Genomic DNA, 15,894 nt, shown 5'->3' with positions numbered 1-15,894 from the left:
GGTCGCAAAAGCTTCCTTCTATCTGTTACATACTTTTCAACGAATCTAGTATACCCTTTTACTCTACGAGTAACGGGTATAATAATGGATTATAATATAATAATTGCGAAGAAATTTAATTAAATCGTCAATAAATCAAAGTAATTATGAATTTAATTGGATGTTAAGTTAATATAATGCAGAATACAATTATTTAAAAAATACATTATACAATACATTTAAAGCAAACAAATAAATTTTAAGAATATGAAATTATATTTCGATTTGAATTTTTTTAGATTGACAAAAAGAATATTTATTCATATTTAAGTATTTACACTCATATTATTGATTAAGATTATTAGTCGTCTCCCCGGCTATCCGGTCGGGAGCATTTGCTTTTTTCTGTTAATTCAAGCTGATTTAGAAAATATTTTTTTTCCGTTATAATGTTTATATATATTTATTTATTTATATATATTTATTATATATGAACGTACCGGTCGTAACCACCTACATTTCTTTTAATGAACCATACATTGTTGAGCTAAAAGTAATTTATTGAGTTAGATTATTCCCTCCAAGAGAATTATGCATATTGTATTTTTTTTTTAAATTTATAAGGTGTTGCAAAATTATTTTATAGTTTTGTGTTAAAATTTTATCTCTCTTTTTGACCTCTTAAAACACATAAGCCTTATACACAAAGAGTCACAATGTAATTGAGAATGTTAAAATCTGATTCTTTTTTATTAAGATCATCAAAAAATGAATATTTAAACATAATTTTTATAAATACCTGGACGCTTAAAAACTTTTCAGCTGCTTAAATATAAACGATAATATGTTATCTCTTCGTTCCTTTTTACTGTGAATTTATTAAACTGTAAACGAAACGTTAAAATTAATCTATAGGAAATGTTTGTTAAGCTATTGCGCGCGCAGCGCTTATACAAAAGTTTTGGTATATGCCTTATTTTTTGGACGAATGGAAAGGCCGCTGTGCATCGCTTATCTTCTTAGCAAAAAGTAGTATTATTATTACCTTTTTTCACAGAAACTTTAAGTGGCTTTAAAAATTTATCATTTTATATAATTGAAATATGTATATAATTATAAGTTTCAATTTAACACACAAAAATAAAATTTAAGTTACCTGATAGTACACACTCACCTATTTTTAGTTGAAGAACACCAACCTATTACAAATAGGTCTCAAACTAAATTAATCCTATTCTTAAGACTTCCTCGGCAATGAAGCCTCGTTTTGGAGCTTTTCCCATATCAAGTACTGTTATAAATTTTTCTGGGAGGACTTTTGAATTAAACTTCAAATTTTTGGATTAAAGTGTATTCGCTCTGGGATGCAAGTAGTTAGTATTTAGCCTAGGAATCTGGATTTTTCAATTCTGGGTTTTTTTCCGTTCGCCGTCGATGCCATGATCTTTTTCTAATAGCCTTTGTTAATTGAGCATGTGGGTGCGATATGTTATGTTATACACATACGGGTTATGGATATGTCACTCCTTTAACTAGTACTTACGGTTAAGACTATTTAATTTTCAATATTTGGCTGAAGTGATTTACTAATTTTAATTACTTACATGTACGGATACTCGGTTTGGCTGGGTGCATCTGTGTTAGTTACTCTATAAAATCTAGCTTCCATTTTATTCTGAAAGACCTGACCATTTCTTTTCTCTTGGGTGAGTCCACCTGTGTACTAACCACCTTTTTCAAGTGTGCACTCATGTCTGCTTATTCGGAGGTGTTATATATTTTTTTTAAAGTTTTAATGAAAAATTAAAATTAATTCGAATTACATTCTAATAACAATATTCCAGGCAATAGGATTGTCTCTAGCAGTAAAACATAACTGTATGTCTCTCTATTTTGATGCGCCAGCTGGAATTAGGTTTGCACTTTTATAATTAGTACTTTAAGTTCAGCATATGTCTGAATTTCTTTTAATTTGGAGGTACATTTTATTGGTTAGTTAATCACCTTGAAATATAAAGTAGTCTTCATCAAATTGGACTGTATTTAGTATACAAATATTCTTTCCGATTTTCGCTGGCTGTTTCTGATATTATTTTATTATACCCGTTACTCGTATAGTAAAAGGGTATATTAGATTCGTTGAAAAGTATGTAACAGATAGATGGAAGCGTTTCCGACCCTATAGAGTACATATATTATTGATCTGTATTAATAGCGAAAGCCATACCCGACTGTCCGTCCGTCTGTCCGAATGAAGGCTGAGATCTCAGGAACTATAAAAGATACAGAGTTGAAATTATGCCGTAGCTATAGCTACGACAAAAAATCAAAACCAAAAAATCTCTAACGCCCTGGTCAACAAAATTGTTGCGCTGAACGGGGACGGAAACATTCATGTTGTTCCGGTCACTAAAGGGAATATCCATGAAACCAAGCTACAGACCAAATCTGAAGAACAATTCCGAGCTGTATCCAAATACCTTAAGAAGCTAGGAAATGCTACTACCCCTAGCAACTAAAAAGCAGCAGGGGCCTGCAAGTGGTTTTTTAAAGGGAATCGAGCCCGACGTAACCGCTAAGGAAGTTATCGATGATCTTAGGGAAAAAGGGTTCTCTGCAAAGAACGCCAATAACATTGTAAACAGGATGTAATAACAGGCTCCACATTCTATCGCACAGATCATCTAAATGATAAAGCCCACGGCGGAACCGGCATCCTAATCAGGGAACGCATCAAGCACCACTTTCACCTAGGCAATTCTTTGTTTACATTCGTTTTATTTATTAGCGTATTAGAACTTTTGTACACTCGGCAGCGGCGACAACTTGGCCACCGCTGGAGAATATATGAATTCAGTCCAGACCTTTAACTCAAAGCCAGTGGACGCTTAATCTCAACTCGTACTATTTGAATTATTTATTGGGATCAATCTACATACATATATCTGAACTTCGACAACATCAACCCTTGGAGGATACGTGGACATCATCCTGGCACAGGCTAGAACCATAACTGGTGCAGCCGAATCACGGACCGTGATGGACCCAATCTTCCTTTTATCTTTGTAAGACCACACACACTAAATAGGTGAAGTATTCTTGTGACAGTTGCGAATAAAAATCTCAATTTTGGTTGAAAATGAATATGAATACGAATATCGTGATATATTATATATACAAAGCGAAGAAATTTTTGTTCGATCCAAAAATATTAAAATAAAAACAAAAGAAGAATTAAAATAAATATTAATAACGGCAGGCAAGGTTTAGAGTGCAAAGATAAAGGCAAAATTGATGAAGGAATATATGTACAATATTGTGAAGAAATACAGAGAGAAAATTCTACAATCCCATCGCATGTTTTATAAGAATGTCAGCTTTAAAATTATGGCAAATTACTAAAGCTGGTCTTTCGGATAAAAAAAAAAATATAAATAAAATATAACAAAAAAAAAACAAGAGGAAACGCTATAGTCGAGTGCCGGCGCCACCTATTGTCAGAGAAAACATGACGAGTAACTGATAGTGACGTCACTGCCCATGTGAGGCCTTATAACCTAAATTTCTTCATAAATAGCGAAACAATGATCCGATTTAAAAAATCTTTAGCAAATCGAAAATATTAACAGAAATAACTTATACAAGGCCAAACGAAGGCATTCATAATAATATTTTAGACGCCACAGTTTTTAACGGTTTGTGGGCCGGATGTATCTTCGTGGCAAGTTGCAGTGGCATCTCTTAAATACGAATTCTGAAGCAAAACTTTGTAGCTCTTATAGTTTCTGAAATTTTTGCATTTTTGGTTTTTCGGATTTTGTGGGCGTTAGGGTGTGTGTGGATAGATAAGAAAAATAAATTTGCATTTGGGGCATCATAAAAACCCACATTGTTAATCCGAACTTTCTATCTCTTATAGTTATCGAGATATCAGCTTTTCTAGAAAATGCGAACACCGCCTTTTGAGCTTGGTGGACTTATGGGTAAGTGTGGCCGGATAACAGTACCACTATAAGATCCGCTGGCATTTAAAGATTATACATACTGAATTTCAACTTTCTAGCTCTAATAGTTCCGGAGATTTCATTGATTTTAGTTCTTCGCGTTTTGTGGGCGTTAGAGTTGGCGTGGCAGGATGCTGTAATAAACTTGCGCTGCGTAGGGACCTCAAGAATCGTCATGGTTAATCTCAACTTTGTATCTTTTATAGTTTCTAAGATCTCAGCGTTCATACGGACAGACAGACAGAAGGACAGACGGAAGGGCAGACGGACATGACTCCATCGGCTTCGCTATTGATCCTGATCAAGAATATATATACTTTATAGGGTCGGAAACGCTTCCTTCTACCTCTTACATACTTTTCAACGAATCTTGAACACCCTTTTTACTCTACAAGCAACGGGTATAAAAATTGGAGTAGTAGTGGAAATTCACAAGGCACTACCTATTGTCAAAGGAAGCATGTCGAGTAATTGATAGTGACGTCACAAGCCATGTGAGGCCTTATAACCTAAATTTTTCATATATAGCGAAATAATATACCGATTTAAAAAATCTTTAATAAATCGATATATATTAACAGAAATAACTTATACAAGGCCAAACGTAGGCATTCATAATAATATTATAGACGCCACAGTTTTTCACGGTTTGTGGGCGTTAGAGTGGGCGTGGCCGGATGTAACTTCGTGGCAAGTTGCAGTGTCATCTCTTAAATACGAATTCTTAAGCAAAACTTTGTAGCTCTTATGGTTTCTGAAATTTTTGCATTTTTGGTTTTTCGGGTTTTTGTGGGCGTTAGGGTGTGTGGGATAGATGAGAAAAAATAAATTTGCATTTGGGGCATCATAAAAACCCACATTGTTAATCCGAACTTTCTATCTCTTATAGTCATCGAGATATCAGCTATTCTAGAAAATGCGAACACCGTCTTTTGAGCTTGGTGGACGTATGGGTGGGTGTGGCCGGATAATAGTACCACTATAAGTTCCGCTGGCATCTAAAGATTATACATACTGAATTTCAACTTTCTTCCTCTAATAGTTCCGGAGATTTCATTGATTTTAGTTCTTCGCGATTTGTGGGCGTTAGAGTGGGCGTAGCAGGATGCTGTAATAAACTTGCGCTGCGTAGGGACCTCAAGAATCTTCATGGTTAATCTCAACTTTGTATCTTTTATGGTTTCTAAGATCTCAGCGTTCATACGGACAGACAGACAGAAGGACAGACGGAATGGCAGACGGACATGGCTCAATCAGCTTCGCTATTGATCCTGATCAAGAATATATATACTTTATAGGGTCGCAAAAGCTTCTTTCTATCCGTTACATACTTTTCAACGAATCTAGTATACCCTTTTACTCTACGAGTAATAGTCTTAATAAAAAAAACAAGAGGAAACGCTATAGTTGGGTGCCGCGACCCGTTACTGTTTTACAAAATTTTAAAATATTATTTTGCTAGTGGAAATTCACAATGCGCCACCTATTGTCAGAGGAAGTTTGTTGAGTATGCTTATAGTGACGTCACTGCCCATGTGAGGCCTTATAATTTAATTTCTTTATAAACAGCGAAATAATGTTCCGATTTAAAAAATCTTTGGTAAATCGATAAATATTACCAGAAATAACTTATACAAGGTCAAACGAACGCATTCATATTAATATTATAGACGCCACAGTTTTTCGCGGTTTGTGGGGGTTAGAGTGAGAGTGGCCGGATGCATTTTCGTTGCAATTTGCAGTGGCACCTCTTAAATACGTATTCTTAAGCAAGACTTTGTAGCTCTTATAGTTTCCGAGATTTTTGCATTTTTGGTTTTTCGGGTTTTGTGGGCGTTAGAGTGGGCGTGGCGTGATCGGAAAAAAACAATTCGCATTGGGAGCATTATAGAAACCTACATGCTTAATCCGAACTTTCTATCCCTTATAGTTACCGAGATATCAGCTTTTCTAGAAAATCCGAAAACCGTCTTTTGAGCCTTGTGGGCGTATGGGCGGGTGTGGCCGGATAGTAGTACCACTATAAGATGCGTTGCCATCTAAAGATTATACTTTCTGAAATTCAACTTTCTAGCTGCAATAGTTCCCGAGATTTCAGCAATATTAGTTTTTTGCGATTTGTGGGCGGTAGAGTGGGCGTGGCAGGATGCTGTAACTTGCGCTGTCCCGGGACCTCAATAATCTTCTTGCTTAATCTCAACTTTGTATCTGCTATAGTTCCTGAGATCTCAGCGTTCATACGGACGGACGGACGGACAGACGGACATGGCTCAATCGACTTCGTTATTGATCCTGATCAAGAATATATATACTTTATAGGGTCGCAAAAGCTTCCTTCTATCTATTACATACTTTTCAACGAATCTAGTATACCCTTTTACTCTACGAGTAACGGGTATAAATGTAATGTAAAATGTGCAGTTATTTTAATGTATTTGTCGTCTTGTGAAGTGCGGAGTTGCCTTAAACGGCTCCCCACACGCTTAGGTCCAAAGAAAGGTGAACTTCAAAGGCCTATGGCTATGGCGAACGGAACGTTTTATTCCTCCTCTTCTTACGGCTGTGCGTCCTCCTACTATTCACAAAACAGTGAAAAGGCACTTTCTGGCGGCATTCACATAACCGCGATTAATAAGCCCGTACTTCAATGGGCCAAAAATCGGATAACTTAAAAAATTTTAAATTTCCTATTAATACTGACTTAACTATCGATATCAATGTTTTGACCGTCGACATCCCCGACCCCGTGAAGACCCGCTTCACTCAAATCTAAAACTGCAAGTTTAGAGACGGGCCGCAACATTGTCCAAGATAGTCCATTATCATTTACGCGCACAGTGGCGCGTCTGACGTCTCCATCAGCTCCGCTGTATACCTCCTCCACGATGCCCTTGCGCCACTCTCGTCTGGACAAGGCAGGATCGCAGACGAAGACCATATAGCCCTGGCGGATGGGCTCCGTTCTCCGGCACCACTTCTCGCGGCGCACAAGCGTACTCCATGACCCACCTCCTCCAGAGGCGGTCCCATTATAACCGGCATCGGCCGCGTCCGTTGTAGCTTGCATTCGTTGCACGACGAGATTACCTCCTTCAGCACTCGACTTATCTTCGTGACCCAGAATCTCGTCCGGATCTGGGCAATCGTCGCATCCACGTTTTGATGCTTCATCTGGGCGTGGTAGTGTCTTACTACCATCTCCGTAAGACTGTGCCTGTGTGACAGTATCACAGGCCTCAGGACCCAGGCGGTGGTCCTCACCAGGCGACTGAAGCTCGAGAATCTCTGGAACAGGATGACAAGTTCATTCGATGCTACCAATGCGAACTCACCGGGCATCTCCTCTTCATCAGGTGCATCTGGAACATGCTCGGTTACCCCCTCAGGCGTTGGCCAGCCGCTTGCTGGCTGCCTCAAAATTGCGGGACCGCTTAGCCACCGGGATTCCGGGCTAAGGTCCGCCTTGCTCTGCGACCGCGGCGCATCATCCGCTGCGTTGTCAGCTTTAGGTACCCATCTCCACTGGGAAACCTTCGACGACTCCAAAATCTCCGCCACTCGGTTGCCAACAAACTGCTTATACCGGCGGTGGGTGCTGCCGATCCATTTCAGCACCGTTTTTGAATCCGTCCATAAAACCGTATCGCTGATGTCCACACTGTGTTCTTCCTTGACAGTATTTATCACTCTGGTTCAAAGGACCGCTGCCTGCAGTTCCCGCCGTGGGTGGACATCGTTCTCATCGGCGCACACTTCGTCTTTGCGCACACGAAGCTAACCAGCACGTTGCCATTCTTGTACGTGACCCTCCAACAGGGCACCGCCACGAATGCAGATTGACTTGCGTCCACGAAAACGTGTAGCTCGATGGTCCACACTGCTCCACGCTCAAAATAGTGGCGAGGACATTGGAACTGTCCCACGGCGTCCATCTCTCTGCGCCAGGCAGCAAAGGCTCTGCCTATCTCCTCCGGCAGCGGTTCGTTCCACTGGATCTTCTGCCTCCAGATCTCCCGCAACAACAGCTTCGCTGTAATCATCAGGCAGCACAGGAACGCCAATGGGTCGAACGTTGACATCAGCAGACTCAAAAACTCCCTCTTTGTTGGGACTCGCTCTCCACTTAGGACGCTTTTTGGCACTCGATGACACTCCAAGTTGAATCTGAAGTCATCCGTTGCTACCTGCCAACGCATTCGAAACTATCCACGTACTCATCGACGTAATGGTGGTCGATGATGGCCTTGACTGCCCTCGGATCTGAATCCCGAAACTTCAGCGCATTCACCGTCTTGACGTAGTGCGCAGTGCTCGGCGAGCAGGCTGCTCCAAACGTCATTACGTTCATTTCGTATATATCCGGCTCTCGATCGTCGTTGCCATCTCTCCAGAGGAACCGTCGGGAACATCGATCCTCGGGTCGGATCAGCACTTGGTGGAACATCTCCTTGATGTCCCCGCAGACTCCGACTGCTCCTTCTCTGAAGTGGAAGAGCACAACTTTGGCTGCAGCATCAAACACAAGCCGGACCTTACCGGGCTTGTTTGGGTTTTCCACACCAAAATGTGGCAAATACCACAGCTTGTCGCTCTTCACCGCGACCTCATCTGGCTGCAGCTTCCTTGCATATCCTTTGGAAACGTAATCCTTGATGATACGGTCGTATTCCAGAGCCAACTGCCCGTTGCGCTTCAACTTCTTCTCGACGGTGATCAGCCATCTGTGCGCCATCTCGTAGCTCCGTGGCAGCACAGCGTGGTCGTCCTTCCAAAACAATCCCGTCTGGTAGAGACGCCCCACTTTCACCGTGGTGTCCTCGAGGATCCTTTGGGCCCGCGCGTCGTCGCTGGCTGCGACCGGTGGCGCGAGCTTTACACCAAAGCTTTCCATGTCGAAGTAGAAGCTAGAAGGCAGGACCTCGGTGACGGCGTAGTTGACTGTCCACTTACTGGCCCGAACACAACCCACCCAAGCTCGGTTGCGGCCGCATACGGTCCCTCTCTGGCAAACCGCCTCGTCCTAAGTGGCAATCCCAGATGACCATGGTCCAGTCCGATTAGCAACTTCGGCACCACGTAGTCGCGAATCCCTTTGCACGCAATGGACATCTCGTCGACTTAACGTTTGCATCGGCAGACTCAAGTTTGAAACGGCGTACACGTTCCTCAACGGGTGGCGAGTGGGCTTCCCAGCTCCACTTATCTCCAGACTCACCACGTTGGTAGGCTCCCTGCTGGCTCTTCCTCCAATCCTCTCGTGGCCCCGGTAACCACCTCGTGGCGAAGACCTCCTTCCCGGGCTGCGTCTGGAAACAGCTGACATCTGGTTTCCTCCGTTGTGGCGCCTGAAGCCACCTCGCTGTTCCGGCCTTCTTCGCCCTTCGTCCTCTCCATGTAGCAGACGGTGATGCAATCTGCGGCATCCGTTAATCTGGCACTCGCCATGCACATCGCAGGATCTGGTCGTATGCCCACTCCGTAAGCATGTGAAGCAGACCCGATGCCTCTTCACCATGCTTCACCTGCCCGGTGGCGAAGCTCCGATGAACTCCCTGCAGTTCGTCGTAGCATGTTGCCCTCCACAAATTTGACAACCTCTATGCCGGTCATCCCGCTGCTCGTATCCGTCCTGGTCGACGCTCGCGTGTAGAACTCGACGCCTCGGCTCCTTTCCCTCTACATCCAAAATCGTACACAATCGTGAAGTGCTCTACGCCGACTGCAAGAAGGCCGTGAGGTTATTCACTCTAGTTGCGAAGGGAACGATCCTCGCCAGGTTCTGCTCCGTAATCGGCGGCACCTCTCGCACGCTGTTCAGCTGGCTGCGTATAAGCTGCTCCGGTCGGCCAAACCTAAAGCGCAACTGCTCCATCACGGCTCTGACATTCGCAGGGTGAATCAGCAGCGACTTCACTGTCTCGCGTGCTTCATCTTTCAGTCCCTTCAACAGCCTCTGGTTGTTCTTCAGGTCCGTGCAGTTAGTTGTACGCTTGGGTCGTCTACACAAATGCACAATTAAAGATGGGCCAATCCTCGGGCTGCCCTCCAAATATAGGCAAGTCCGGGAGCCTCCTTGGCCCATTCGCTCCTTGGGTTCCAATCGGTGTCATCGAGGCGTAGGATCCCACGAATGGCGATGCAGTTGCCACGTTGTGGATGCTCCCGTCCGGTAGCACGAATCCATGCGCTGTCTGCGCAGCACTTGTAGCACACAGTGGGTTGCTAGTCGTTAGTAACGGTGGTCCACTCCAAGATGGCGGCAGCGTGTAGGCCGCAGTGCTCGCACCGACACCGCTATGTGGGACCGGCCCGACCCCGTTAGTTGGGGCCTCACCGTTCGATGTGGCTAATGGCGGTCCGCGCCAAGATGGCGGCCGACCCGACGCTCCACTGTTGGCGACATTTGCGCTTGGCCAACTGCGATTGGCGCGCAATTGGTGCTCGTTGTGTTCATGGCTCTAACCTGCTACAGCTCATTCTCCAACGCCGTGATCCTATCCAAAAGGTACGCCGTGGGTGGCTGGCCCACCTCCGGCTCTGAGCTCGCAGCTGCTGTTACAGTACTCCTTGGTTGGGACGCTACTGTAGTCGCTGTAGTGGCTGGGCGAGAAATGGCCGACGCCGTGGTTATGTTAACCCCTGGCCGGTTTTCTGCTGCACTACTCGCTGGCTGCTGCGTTTTTGTAGGGGTGGCTTCCCCTCCGTTCAGCCGGGAACTCCTGCTGGGGGAATGCTGCATCTCCAAATAAATATGGTCCAAATATGGCGCTGCCCTAGCGCTCCAAAATGGCGGACCTGTGCCGTCTGGCTGCTGCCGCTGATGCTCGGCGCTCCTTGCGCCTCCTGACCGCTGGTACTTGGCGCTCCTTGCGCTTCCTAACCTGAGCAAATTCAAAAATAAAACTGTTCATGATATTCATGTTCCACTTCTTTGGTATATTGTCCTAATCTTAAATTCTTAAATTAATTAATAAGAAGGATGCACTTTTTTCCAAACGAAAATAAATTTAATCTCTTCGGCGGTATGGGAAGATGATGTTGTTCATCTGTTGTATTATGAACCAAGATCAGTATCTGAAATTTCTTAAGGAAAATTTGAAGCAGAAGAAATTTGAACTCCATTCGTTTCAGGATGTACTTCATGGAATTTGGGTATCAGCCAAAAATCAAATTTTGGTTTCTTACATTCGAATTAAAAGCAATTAATAGAAACTACATACATATACATATATTAACATATGTATGTATATTAGGAATATAAATATTGGGAATATTTCTTTACCTTCCCTTTTCTGATCATCGGCATATTCTCAAAGTGCTTAAACGATTCTGGATCTAGAATCCTTCGGTACATACATATGTTCATATAAGCTTTCATTGGAGTGTACAAATGTATGAAAGTACATATGTACATACATATGTCGTATTGAGCTGTGAAATATTCCAATTGTGCATATAAAAATCGGTTGATATTCGTTTAACTCCTAACTCTAATATCGATATCTTGTCTCCAGTGCGCTCTAGTAAAACGATTTTAACAAATTATGAATATAGAATTGCCTTATATGGTGGAATATGCTAGAACTGGACGCGCGTCTTGCAATGGCTGCAAAGGCTATATTCCAAAAGATAACCTTCGTATAGCTGTTATGGTTCAAGTAAGTTTTTACGTGCAAATTTATGTACATACATACATTTATATGTTTTATAACCACCATATTGACATGCATGTTCACAGGCACTTATGTACATATACATATATACATACAAATGTATACAGAAGGGGACATTGACATATGTTTATTCATATTTACATATGTACATACACACAGATCTAAAAAGTTAGAACCAACCATTTTAGTTCTAAACCTATGTACATACAGTGCCGAACTAAATTTTTGGCACAGAAGGCTTCATGAACTTTAGGGCACGATTTCTCCCCTTAAAATTGAGATATTTAAATAAACCAAAATTTATACATATAATGTTATAAAAACATAACACGACAAAGTTTATTTCAACTTTTTACCTTCAATGGTTGATTTTTAAAAATTAAATAACATAAATAAGAGGTGAATTTGCCTGAACAAAATTTTTGGCACACTTATTGAAAAACTTAAAAATAAATGAAAATAACTAAAATTAATACTTTGTGGGTAAGCCATTTTGTTTTATAAAGGCTTCCAACCGTCTTGGCATCGAAGAAACGAAATTTTGGGTTGTTTCTGCCCCAATATTCTGCACCTTTTCTATTAGAGCCACCTTCAGCCTGGAATTTGTTTTTATCGCGCGTTTTTTAACGCACCTGTCCAGCTCCTTCGCACAAATCTTCAATGGGATTGAGGAGGATGCGGCAGAGTATGTTGGACGTTATGTGCGACCCACATACGCACATCATAAGCCGTTTAAGGGAGCTTCTTCTTTGGAAAGCGCAAAACACACCGGACGACCCAAGGCTTTGACCGCCCGGGAACAGGCCCACATTATGAAAATGGTGAAGGTGGACCCAAAAATTTCTTCAACTCAGATCGCAGCAGAAGTTAAAAAAAAGTTTGGAAAAGAAATTCATCCAATAACGGTGCAAGGGACCCTTCATCAGGCAAATTATAATAACCGAGTGGCTAGAAGAAAGCCAGTTATATCAAAAGGGAATCAGAAGACGCGATTAGACTATGCGAAAGAATATTTGAAGAAGCCAATTGATTTTTGGAACAATGTAATATTTTCGGATTAAAGCAAAATCAAAATTTTCCAATCTGATGGCGGGCAACGCGTTTGGAGAAACCCGAATACTGAGCTGCAAAAAAATAACCTTGTATCGACGTGAAACATGGTGGTGGAGGCGTTGTTGTGTGGGGCTGCATGTCCGCTTCAGGGGTCAACGAACTGGAGTTTATAGAAGGCATCATGGACAAAAAATATTATTTAGATATTTTAAAAAGAAATTAAAAAAAAAGTGCCGAAAAGTTGAACTTGCCACCATCATTCTCATTTCAGCATGATAATGACCCAAAGCATACGGCTTATGATGTGCGTATGTAGGTCGCACATAACGTCCAACATACTCTGCCGCATCCTCCTCAATCCCATTGAAGATTTGTGCGAAGGAGCTGGACAGGTGCGTTAAAAAACGCGCGATAAAAACAAATTCCAGGCTGAAGGTGGCTCTAATAGAAAAGGTGCAGAATATTGGGGCAGAAACAACCCAAAATTTCGTTTCTTCGATGCCAAGACGGTTGGAAGCCTTTATAAAACAAAATGGCTTACCCACAAAGTATTAATTTTAGTTATTTTCATTTATTTTTAAGTTTTTCAATAAGTGTGCCAAAAATTTTGTTCAGGCAAATTCACCTCTTATTTATGTTATTTAATTTTTAAAAATCAACCATTGAAGGTAAAAAGTTGAAATAAACTTTGTCGTGTTATGTTTTTATAACATTATATGTATAAATTTTGGTTTATTTAAATATCTCAATTTTAAGGGGAGAAATCGTGCCCTAAAGTTCATGAAGCCTTCTGTGCCAAAAATTTAGTTCGGCACTGTACATGAATATAATAATACGGGATTCTTTCTTGAACATTCACAATCTACAATAATTCGTAAAACACTAGAGAAGCTTTTAGAATAAGATTATAAAAAATGCGTTTTGAGTTCGCAAAAGAGCATGTAAGCTAGGCGGAATCATTTTGGGAAAACGTTATATTTAATGAGGAATCAAAAATTAAAAATTTTGGACACTGCGGTGCGGTCCTTTTAAAGCATATCGTAAGGCAAATTATGCAATGAAGGAAAATGACTTGATCCCAACTGTTAAGCACAGTGAAATGAATTTGATGGTTTAGGGGTGTGTAGCTGCAGGTGGAGTGGATAATTAATAAAAATTATGTTTAAAGAATTTTACGCCAAAATGTTGTTCCAAGTGCTTTTAAACTTGGACTAAATCCAGCGTAGTTCGTATTTCAATAAGATACCAACCCGAAATATTTGTCGTATTTAGTGCAAGGGTGGCATTTAAATCACTGCAAGAAACTTATGCCGCCTCTGAAATTACCAGATTGAATCCCATAGAACATTTATAGGATATCCTCCAGAAAAGGACAACATATCCTCGAAGAAATCCTTAAAAACCGCATTAATAGCTGAATGGGATTCAATGGATGCTGACGATCAACTTTATAAAATTCTGTAATGTCTCGTAAAATATATACATTTTGAGCACATATTTCAAACTTAAAACTAATAAGTTTTAACTTAAATACTATATAATTTCATTATTCACACAGAAAAGCTATTTTTACGCACAAAAATTATTACTATACTTCATAAAATAATGAAGAAAACAACAATTCCAAAGATCTTCGTTGGCCTTAATGAAAGCTTGTAAACGTCGACATTCTTATTATTCAGTTGCCCCTCTCCTCAGCGTCAATTAAATCTCACTCAGCTATAAATGCTGATTTTAAGGATTCCTTTGAGCATATGTTGTCCTTTTCTGAAGCATATCCCATATAAAAGGTGTTTTTTCTAGAGGTGTGTGGCATTACTGTTCAAGATGGCGACCGATTTTACAGATGTCAAGTGCTTTATTCTCAATTTGGTTTGACAATTCATCATAACAACGCTTGCAAATAGTGCAATTTTATTTCGAAAATAATGGTTCTATGCGGAATACGTTTTGAGCAATCGTCGACAAAATTGAGGAAGATTGACGAATTGTAAGTACACATATCACTTAATTAAATGGCGACGCTTTTTAAAACTTTTTGCAATCCGGCATCTTCGTTCGAATCTGAAAGAGTTTTCAGTAAAGCTGGACATCTTATAAGTGAACGTCGTACGCGCCTATCATCGACCGTTGTCTATAAGCTCCTCTTTTTAAACAAAAACAAACATGTAAATAATATGCAGATATACATATATAGTAGAGTTCGGGAAAGTAATTATAGTAGGGACATCACAATATCCATAAGAACTATTATTTTCTTTGGACCATGTATATATTGAAACATTGATATAATTTTTTTTTTTTGTTTTTATTTACAAACGAAGAATAGACAATATACCAAAGAAGTGGAACATGAATATCATGAAAAGTTTTATTTTAATTTGCTTTTCTTTTCGTTTTTATTTAATAAGTGAATAATAAATTGGATATTTTTTGTTGAAAATTTGACTTTTAATTTTAAACATTACAAAATAAAATAAAGTTCAAATACATTAAAATAACTGCACATTTTTTATTTAAATCATCGATGTTTTCGCCAAAAATATCGAAAAAATCGATGTCCGTGAACATCGATGTTTCTCCACCTCTAATCTGGTGGAATCATTGATCCGTATTTCTTGTTACTTCCGTTACATTCATCGACAATTGTACGTCCAGACTGGACTACATCCGAGCCAGCTGTGGCGGTCATATGCCAGAAATCATATTTAAAATGTAATGCCACAAGATTATCTTTCGAAAAAAAAATCAATCAAATAATCCATCGTTGTTTGAGAAAATATAAAGAACACCTTTTATATTCTATCGGATTAAAATCTGGTGATTGTAGTGATATAAAAGCCACCCTTGCACTAAATTAGACAAATATTTCGGGTCCTTATCATATAAAACAAGAGGAAACGCTATAGTCAAGTGCCGCGACTATAAGATACCCGTTAATGTTTTACACAATTTTAAAATATTCATTTTGCTAGTGGAAATTACCCAAGCGCCACCTATTGTCGGAGAAAGCATGTCGGTTAACTGATAGTGACGTCACTGCCCATGTGAGGCATTATAACTTCACTTTCTTCATAAGTAGCGAAATAATGTTCCGATTTGAAAAATCTTTGGCGAATCGATAGATATTAACAGAAATAAATTAAACAACGTTAACCGAAGGCATTCATAATATTATTATAGAC

General features: G+C 40.5%; 1 protein-coding gene across 2 annotated transcripts in view; it reads left to right on the top strand.

The window, feature by feature from the left end:
- The first annotated feature begins 11,184 nt into the window (after positions 1–11,184).
- LOC108118347 (poly [ADP-ribose] polymerase-like) overlaps positions 11,185–15,894 on the top strand; it is a 172,339-nt gene continuing 167,629 nt past the window's right edge. Inside the window, exon 1 of one of the 2 annotated variants that reach the window (XM_041817874.1) lies at positions 11,185–11,641. In XM_041817874.1, the coding sequence (XP_041673808.1) occupies positions 11,528–11,641 (114 nt within the window). In that variant the 5' untranslated portion in view covers positions 11,185–11,527. The remainder of the gene's footprint in view (positions 11,642–15,894) is intronic. The other variant, XM_041817873.1, reaches the window with a different exon arrangement.

This window comes from Drosophila eugracilis, unplaced genomic scaffold (assembly GCF_018153835.1).
Source record: "Drosophila eugracilis isolate 14026-0451.02 unplaced genomic scaffold, ASM1815383v1 contig_2029, whole genome shotgun sequence".
Lineage (NCBI taxonomy): Eukaryota > Metazoa > Arthropoda > Insecta > Diptera > Drosophilidae > Drosophila > Drosophila eugracilis.
This window is presented reverse-complemented; position numbering and strand designations above follow the sequence as displayed.